The 9,753-nt window shown below is 42.3% G+C and overlaps 1 protein-coding gene across 1 annotated transcript in view; it reads right to left on the minus strand.

The window, feature by feature from the left end:
• Positions 1-9,753, minus strand: part of NLRP8 (NLR family, pyrin domain containing 8) — a 48,636-nt gene that overhangs the window by 16,769 nt on the left and 22,114 nt on the right. The window contains exons 6-8 of the mRNA XM_011932570.1: positions 7,400-7,552; positions 2,946-3,116; positions 795-965 (exon numbers count right to left, since the gene is read on the minus strand). Coding sequence (XP_011787960.1) covers positions 795-965; positions 2,946-3,116; positions 7,400-7,552 — 495 coding nt within the window. The remainder of the gene's footprint in view (positions 1-794; positions 966-2,945; positions 3,117-7,399; positions 7,553-9,753) is intronic.

Genomic DNA, 9,753 nt, shown 5'->3' on the forward strand with positions numbered 1-9,753 from the left:
CTGTACATATATGTGTATAGATATGCATATATATATCTTTATATACATATGTACGTATATGTGTATATTTGTATCTTTATATACGTATGTACATATATGTGTATATATGTATCTATATATGTACGTACGTATAGGTGTATATGTGTATCTTTATATACGCACGTACGTATAGGTGTATATGCATATCTTTATATACGCACGTACGTATAGGTGTATATGCGTATCTTTATATATGCATGTATGTACAGGTGTATATGCGTATCTTTACACACATACGTATATGTGTATATGTGTATCTTTATATACATATATATGTATATGTGTATATGCATATCTTTATATACGCATGTACGTATATGTGTATATGCCTATCTTTATATGTGCATATATGTATATGTGCATATATGTATCTCCTAAGTATAAAATTCAATTTCAGAAGACCAATCATATCAGGTATCAGTCTAAAACTGACAAACTCTGTTATCTTTTATTCAACTAGAAGAATATTTTCTAAAACAATTGTTAACACAGATTGCTGCATTCCACCCTCAGAGTTTCTGATTTCCTAGGTGCGAAGTGGGGCCCCAAAATTTGCATTTGTCCTGCCCAGGCAAAACTGCTGCTGATCCACACTTGGAGAACCACTGCTCAGAAGCTTCCCAGTTCTCCAATTCAATGGAGGGAATGATCCAGAAACTTAAAAAGACAGCACTTTCCTGTTATATATTCCATCCTGAGAGATGCTTATATACAATTTCTGCTGATCTCATAGGAGGAGATGAGGGGCCACTTACTCCAGGATCTGTAATGTACAGTCAGGGTTCTTCAGGGCCTCACACAGCAAGATCACTCCATCATCCCTCAGGCTATTAAAACTCAGGTCAAGACTTTTCAGGGTTTTATTTTTACAGAGCGCAGAGATCATATCCTGACAGCAACTAAAGGTCAAGTCACACTTTCTCAGCCTGCAAAGAAACACAGGTTAAAAAAAAAAAAAAATGAAAACACCCTTAGGTTTTACTTCTTTGTTTTTGGGTTCTGTTTTTATTTGCTTGTTGTTTGTTTTTTGTTTTTGCATAACGGCATAACCAAGACGCAATTAATATACCACACAATTTACCCATTTAAAGTGTACCAAACATTGGTTTTCAGTCTATGTATAAAGTTTCACGATCATCACCACAATTTTAGAACATTTTTGTAAATTCAGTTTAGAATATTTTTGTTACCCCTCAAGGAAAGCCCTGGGCACTTTAGAAGCCACTTCTCCCTTCTTCCCTCAACCTACCCGTACCCTAACACCACTAATTTGCTTTCTTTTTCTAGATTTGCCTATATTTGGCAAGTCATTTAAATGGAATCATACAATATGTGACCTTCTGCATTTAGCTTCTTTCATCTACCACAATATTTTGAAGATTTGTCCATGTTGTAGCATCAATCAGTATTTCATTTAACAAATAACATTCCATCACGTGAATACACCACACTTTCTTTATGCCTTCATCAGGGCACACACACAGGTTGTTTCCAGGTCTTGGGTATTATGAGTATTATGAATAATGCTGCTGTGAACTGTGTGCAGGTTTTCATGTGGAGGTGGGTTTTTATTTCTTTTGTGGATATACCTACAAGTGGGACTGATGGCTCACAGATTAAGTCTGTGTTTCACCTTTTGAGGAACCGCCACAGCTGCTTTCCAAAGCAGTGGCACCCTTCCCTGCTTCTTTTTGGGAAGCTAAAAGTATCAACGTTTCAGGGCTATTTTGCACCACCTCATGCCTCTCACAATCACTTGCTGAGATTTACTATGCTTTGGGCATTGAATTAGGGGATGGGAATTGAAGGCAGGAATTAGGGCCCCTGCCTTTTAGCAGCTCATATTCTCATGTGAGACAAGAAATAAAGAGGAAGATTCAATGGTTATGGTTCAGTGATGCCCTAGTAAACCAGCTCTCTACAGCAAACAAACAAAAGCCCTAGTGTGTAGTGACTGCCAGTTTCCATGGTGCAAACACTTCTGCCATGGCTGATTTCAAGCTATGAAAATGAACTGCCTTGTGACAGAGCAGGAACATTGTCATCTTGGACAGACACTGCCACTTTAAGTTCCAGCTCCCTTTCTAGCCTCATGCATTTCAAGGAAATCACTTATCTCCTAATTACAAGTGGCTAGAAAGAGCAGACAGCAAAACACAGATAAGACAGCTTGGGCACAGAGGGAGGTTGGTGGGGAAAGTCTCTCAGGTAATTGCCAAACTCCACCCTCATACCATGAGCCCCAGTAAAATAGCAGGCCTTAATAGCACATTCCTTTCCCTTCAGGTGCACTAAGACAGGGAAGCTAAAAGCAGACTCAGTGGATATGCCTGCAGCTGCAGGAAGATGTATGGGAACAGACACACAACTTTCCCTCCTAGATAAGCACAACCAAGAGTCACAGAAGCAGTCCAAGCCTCTGACAAACTCTCCCACCCTGAATCCTTAAAAACTCTTAGTCTATAAGAGAGTATAGCTCTAACCTAACTCAGCCAGAAGCCCCTCTTAGGTTTGTTTTCTCTAAAATAAACCTGTCCTTAACTGTCAAGCCACTTTTTGCGTTTCTTTCCTCTTTCTTCAATTCTTACACCTTGAGGTAGTCATTCTTACAGTGATGAACAGACAGATGTCAATATTCCTTAAATTTAAAATACCCTGCCGTCCCTCTGAGTTCACTCCTGGGTATCTTGGTACACAGTTTGAGAACTCTGCCTCTAGATCATTTGCCTCTGAATCAGAAATAATAACTCTCCTCTCTATTATGCTTTTCCCCTCAGTACCAGCACCATGCCTAACATGCAGTAGGCAACTAATAAATATGTGACATAAATGAACATATAACAGATTCTCTTCATCACCCTGTTCTGCTCCAGGGAGTTCCAAGAAGAAAACATTCTGGGACTTACACCAGCCTCTGCAGAGGACATCTCAGATGTGACAGGGCATTCCAAATATGCTTGGCCCCTTCATCTTTCAAGGCATTTTCCGCCAAGCTCAGGTGGGTCAGCGTCTTACTCTTCCTGAGACAGAAGGCAAGGCTTTCACAAGAAAGTTGTGTAATGTTGCAGTTCTCTATCCTGCGGGAGAGAAGCACACAGATGACTAAATGGAGAGGGGTCTTTGTCTCACATAGAAGAGTGATCATCTCAGTCGGGGCTCTCCCTCTGAATGCAGAAGCATCCTCATACCTCTGTCATCACCACTTAGGACTTCCAAGCTTTAAAGGAAAGGACAGCAGCTTTGATATGGGAATGGTGGGGTGAAGAAATCGGGGATCAATAAAATTGTTAGACTAAAAAGCTTCTGCACAGCAAAAGAAATAATCAGCAGAGTTAACAGACAGCCCACAGGATCGGGGGAAACCAGTCCCTGATATTTCAACGTAGGTTCTTTTCTATTTTTGCTAAGTGTCAGCCGGTCTGAGAAATAAGGGGAAAGAGTACAAAAGAGAGAAATTTTAAAGCTAGGTGACCAGGGGAGACATCACATGTCGGCAGGTTCCGTGATGCTCCCTGAACCGTAAAACCAGCAAGTTTTTATTAGCAATTTTCAAAGGAAAGGGAGTGTACAAATAGGGTGTGGGTCACAGAGATCACATGCTTCAAGGGCAACAAAAGATCACAAGGTCAGGGCAAGATCACAAGGTCAAGGTGAAACTAGAATAACTAATGAACTTCCACGTCCCACTGTGCACACATTGTCACTGATAAACATCTCAACAGGGTTCAAGAGCAGAGAATCAGTCTGACTAGAATTCACCAGGCTGAAATTTCCTAATCCTAGCAAACCTGGTGAGCGCTGCAGGAGGCCAGGGCGTGTTTCATCCCTTATCTGCAACTGCATAAGGCAGACAGCCCCAGAGTGGCCATTTCAGAGGCCCCCCTCCCCACCTCCCTGGGAATGCATTCCTTTCCCAGGGCTGTTAATTATTAATATTCCTTACCAGGCAAAGAATTCAAAGATATTTCTCTTACCCGTTTTCAGTAATAAGAAAAATATGGCTCCATCCTGCCCGGCCCACAGGCAGCCAGACTTTAAGGTTATCTCCCTTGTTCCCTGAAAATTTCTGTTATCCTGTTCTTCAGGTGCCCAGATTTCATATTGTTCAAACACACATGCTTTACGAACAATTTGTGCAGTTAACACAATCATCACAGGTCCTGAAGTGACATACATCCTCAGCTTACAAAGATGACAGGATTAAGAAATTAAAGTAAAGACAGGTATAGGAAATTATAAGAGTATTGATTGGGGAAGTGATAAATGTCCATGAAATCTTCACAATTTATGTTCTTCTGTCATGGCTGCATCAGGTCCCTCCGTTCGAGGTCCCTGACTTCCCGCAACACCACAGAGTGGGAGAAAATCTTCACAATCTATACATCTGACAAAGGACTTATATTCAGAATCTACAAAGAACATATCAGCGAGAAAAAAAAATCCCATCAGAAAGTGGGCTAAGGACATGAATAGACAATTCCTAAAAGAAGATATGCAAATGGCCAAAAAACAAATGGAAAAATGCTTGGCATGAATAAGTATCAGGGAAATGCAAATCAAAACCTCAATGAGATACCACCTCACTCCTCCAAGAACGGCTACAGTAAAACAATAAAAAAAAAAAGGTGTTGGTGAAAAGGTAACACTTTTACATTGTTGATGGAAATGTAAACTGGTACAGCCACCATGGAAAACATTGTGGAGATTCCTTAAAGAACTAAAAGTAGAACTACCATTTGATGCAGCAATCCCACTACTGGGCATCTACCCTGAGGAAAAGAAGTTATTATATGAAAAAGATACTTGCACACATGTGTTTATAGCAGCACAATTTGCAATTGTAAAAATATGGAACCAGCCCAAATGCCCATAAGTCAACGAGTGGATAAAGAAAATGTGATATATACATACACACACACACACACACACACACACACACCATGGAATACTACTCAGCCATAAAAAAGGAACAAAATAATGGCATTTGCAGTAACCTGGGTAGAATTGGAGACTATTTTTCTTTTTTTTCTTTTGAGACGGAGTCTCGCTCTGTTGCCCAGGCTGGAGTGCAGTGGTGCGATCTTGGCTCACTGCAAGCTCCACCTCCTGGTTTCACACCATTCTCCTGCCTCAGCCTCCCAAGTAGCTGGGACTACAGGTGCCCACCACCGCGCCTGGCTAATTTTTTGTATTTTTAGTAGAGACAGTGTTTCACCGTGGTCTCGATCTTCTGACCTCGTGATTCGTCGCCTCGGCCTCCCAAAGTGCTGGGATTACAGGTGTGAGCTACCGTGCCTGCTGGGAGACTATTTTTCTAACTGAAGTAACTCAGGAATGGAAACCAAACATAGTATGTTCTCACTCATATGTGGGAGCTAAGCTATGAGTACACAAAGGCATAAGAATGATACACAGGACTTTGGTGACTCGGGGGAAATGGTGGGGGGTGGCAAGGGACAAAAGACTATACATTGGGTACAGTGTACACTGCTCGGGTGTTGGGTACACCAAAATCCCAGAAATCACCACTAAAAAGCTTATGTAACCAAACACCACCTGTTCCCCCAAAACTTATTGAAATAAAAATTAAAACCTGAAAGAAAAAAAAAAGACTAGGTGCAGTGGCTCACATCTGTAATCCCAGCACTTTGGGAGGCCAAAGCAGGTGGATCACCTGAGGACAGGAGTTCAAGACCAGTCCGGCCAACATGGCAAAACCCCATGTCTACTAAAAATACAAAAAGTAGCTGGGCATAGTGGCGGGCACCTGTAATCCCAGCTACCCAGCTACTCAGGAGGCTGAGGCAGGACAATCACTTGAACCCAGGAGGCAGAGCTTGCAGTGAGCTGAGATCACGCCACTGCACTCCAGCCTGGGCAACAGACCAAGATTCTGTCTCAAAAAAAAAAAAAAAAAACAATTAAAACATAGAAATTAAATATATGGGATTAAGAGGGAAGAGAAAGAGACCACCAATAATCAAAGAACAAATAGCAGACATGGAGATGGCCTAAGAAGAGACATAATTTCCAAAGTTATAATAAAGGAAAGACACATTAAATACATGGGAAGACACGCAAATTAGAGAAACTAAGATGAACAGTCAGATGATAAAAATATAGTCACTAGTAATCAAGGAAATGCAAATTAAAACCGTAAGGTACCATTTCCTGTCCAACAGATTGTCAACAACGGTAACAAAAACACTGATAATAACAAGACTTGGAGAATAATTTGGAGTTAGGGGCACTTTCATACCCATTGCTCTGGCCAATTGGTACACGTTAGAAACAAACTCAGAATAACCGAAGATGAATACTCACCATGGCCCAGCAATTCTGTTCTTAGAATGTTAATCACAACGTGTGCGTGTGTGTGTGTGTGTGTGTGTGTGTGTCTGTGTGTAGCCAACAATTGGAAGCAGCTCAAACCTCAACTGTAAGTAGAATGAATAACTTCTTGGATATTCATATCAACATCATTCTGTAGTGAAGAGGAATTAACATAGAAGCAACTCAACAGATGAACACTAAGATATAGATCAGGAAAAAAAAACATATCACAGGTGATGCTTTTATGTAAAATCCTTTTTTTCTTTCTTTTTTTTTTTTTTTGAAATGGAGTCTCACTCTGTCATTCAGCCTGAAGTACAGTGGTGAGATACCAGCTCACTGCAACATCTGCCTCCCGGGTTCAAGCGATTCTCTTACTTCAGCCTCCTGAGTAGCTGGGATTACAGGTGCACACTGCCACGCCTGGCTAATTTTTGTATTTTTAGTAGAGACGCAGTTCCACCATGTTGGCCAGGCTGGTCTCAAACTCCTGACCTCAGGTGATCCGCCCGCCTCGGCCTCCCAAAGTGTTGGGATTACAGGCGTGAGTCACCGCACCTGGCCCTTTAATGTAAAATTCAAAGCAACGCAAAATGATGTGATGCCTGTTTAAGGATACATGGGTAGTAATATTAATACTATACATAAATTAAGGAGCCTGATCAGCCTGATTAAATATGTCATCATAGTGGGGTCGGGGGCAGGGTTGATAAAACCAGTGAGGACAGGGGAAAACAGAACTGATGACCTCTATTTCATAAACGGGATGATGGATACATAGGACTCATCATGCTTGATATATTACAGCATATTAGGTATAAATCCATACTTTTATGTAGATACATTATTTCTCTTTCATTCTTGGCGGGACCCTTATTGACCTATCTATATAATTACATCGATCACAAGACTTACTTTCGCTCCTACACATGTACCTTCCCTATGACTGCTTTTCTCACAGAAGCACTAAATCTACCAAACCGCCACCACCAGCACCACCACCACCACAGCCACCAGAAAGACTTACGACAGCCTCTCCATCTGGGCCACGGACGGGTAATATGCCCCGTAGTTCTCCAGGGAGATTTTTGTCAGTATGAGAGTCTTTAGATGTTTGTTAACTTGAAGATTACTGCCAAGATCCATCCAAATTCTAGGGGTGGCCAAGCAGTCTTCCAACCTGTAGAAGCCAGACACAAATGCTGAGCCGTGGCTCTGGGGAAAATGGTACCCATAGAGCCTCCTGGATCCTACTGTCTCACATCTCGGTCTTCACAGCAGAGACTCAGGGGATTATTTCCAACTTTCCAGCCAGCACACCTGCACCAAGCTCAGGAACTTCCTACCATGTCATCAGCAGAAAACAACCCACTCTTGGAGTTGTCATCAACTGGAATACAGTAGCGACTGAGCTCTAACTCTCTCCATTCAGCTCCTTGAAACACAAATTTCAAAACAAGTTGGCTGGAAAATGATCATGGTGTATATTTATGGGGTCCAACATAATATTTTCATTTATGTGTACATTATAGAAAGAGTCAATCAAGCTAATTAACATATCCATCATCTCACCAACTTAATTTTTTTGGCAGTGAGAATGTTAAAAATCTACTCCTTTAGCAACTTTTTTTTTTTTTTTTTTGTGATGGATTCTCGCTCTGTCGCCCAGGCTGGAGTGCAGTGGCGCGATCTCAGCTCACTGCAAGCTCCGCCTCCCGGGTTTGCGCCATTCTCCTGCCTCAGCCTCCCGAGTAGCTGGGACTACAGGCGCCCGCCACCTCGCCCGGCTAATTTTTTTTTGTATTTTTTAGTAGAGACGGGGTTTCACCGTGTTAGCCAGGATGGTCTCGATCTCCTGATCTCGTGATTCGCCCGTCTCGGCCTTCCAAAGTGCTGGGATTACAGGCTTGAGCCACCGCGCCCAGCCAGCAACTTTGAAATATCACATTATTATTAGTTAGAGTCATCCTGCTGTGCAGTAGACCTCAATGCTTACTTCTCCTGTCTCATACTTTGTGCATTTATTTGCCAGTCATCATCAAGGTGAAGAACTTAAATTCAGTGACGTCAGGGAATTTTTCCTGAGTCTCATGGCCACTGTCTTCTCAGGCGGGATTTCGGCCTCAAGGTGGGCTGTTTATACAAAGACATTCAGTGAAGAATTGTGCTTACCACCCTCCAGGTTCCAGCCACCTGAGCTTTCTGTTCTGTGCAAGAAAGGTAATGAAATGCAGAGATTATCCAAGCTACATTCAGCTCTGTTGGATGTAAAGGAGCAACGCTGGCAGATGAATACAAAACAAGAGGTCATACAAATTCTGTTGAGAGAAGGTTCACACATAGAAAGGCTGGAAAGTGGGGTCTGGACTAAAAGTGGAGCTACCATTCGATCTTTGGGCAACTACACAAAGGAAAAGAAGTCTTTATGTGAAAAAGACACTTTCACATGTGTGTTTATAGCAACACAATTCACAATTGCAAAGATATGGAACCCACTTGAGTACCAAAGAGTGGATAAGGAAAATGTGGTATACACACACCACGGAATACTACTCAGTCATGAAAAAGGAATGAAATGATGTCTTTTGCAGCAACTTGGATGGAGCTGGAGGCCATTATTCTAAGTAACTCAGGGATGGAAAACCAAACATCTTATGTTCTCATTTACAGGTGGGAGCTAAGCTATGATGATGCAAAGGCATAAGAATGATATAATAGACTCAGGGGACTTGTGGTTGGGGTGAAGGCTGGAAGGAGGTGAGGGATAAAAGACTGCCCAAGGGGGACAGAGTACACGACTCGGGTAACAAGTGCACTAAATTCTTAGAAATCACCACTAAAGAACTTATCCATGTAACCAAAAACCACCTGTACCCTAAAAACTATGAATATAAACAAACCAAAAAAGTAGAGTCTGAGTAGGGGCATGGCAGTACATGTTTAACCACTGCTGTTCTGGAGAAGGGAGTCCTGAGGTGCAGTGTTTGCCAGTGCCTGTGGTGTAAATGCCTCTGCCATGGCTGCTTTTCAGCTCACCGTGGGAGGTCACTGAGTGAGGAGCTGGGAGGAGGTGCAGAGCAGTGCCCCATGACATCCTGTTTCCACCAAATGGGTACAGTAGACGGCGGCAGCAGCCCCAGGGAAGTGGTCAGGAGCTGGCAGGCGGTGGCTCGTGGGCCTCCTCTGCAGTGCCACTTGGTTTTCTACAGCATTATCAACTAAGAATGTTTTCAAATAAAACATTATTTTATTTTATTTATTATTATTATTTTTTGAGACAGAGTTCTGCTCTTGTTGCCCAGGCTGGAGTGCAATGGCACGATCTCAGCTCACCACATCCTCCACTTCCTGGATTCAAGCGACTCTCCTGTCTCAGCCTCC

This window comes from Colobus angolensis, unplaced genomic scaffold (genome assembly GCF_000951035.1).
Source record: "Colobus angolensis palliatus isolate OR3802 unplaced genomic scaffold, Cang.pa_1.0 Scaffold96, whole genome shotgun sequence".
NCBI classification, from domain to species: domain Eukaryota; kingdom Metazoa; phylum Chordata; class Mammalia; order Primates; family Cercopithecidae; genus Colobus; species Colobus angolensis.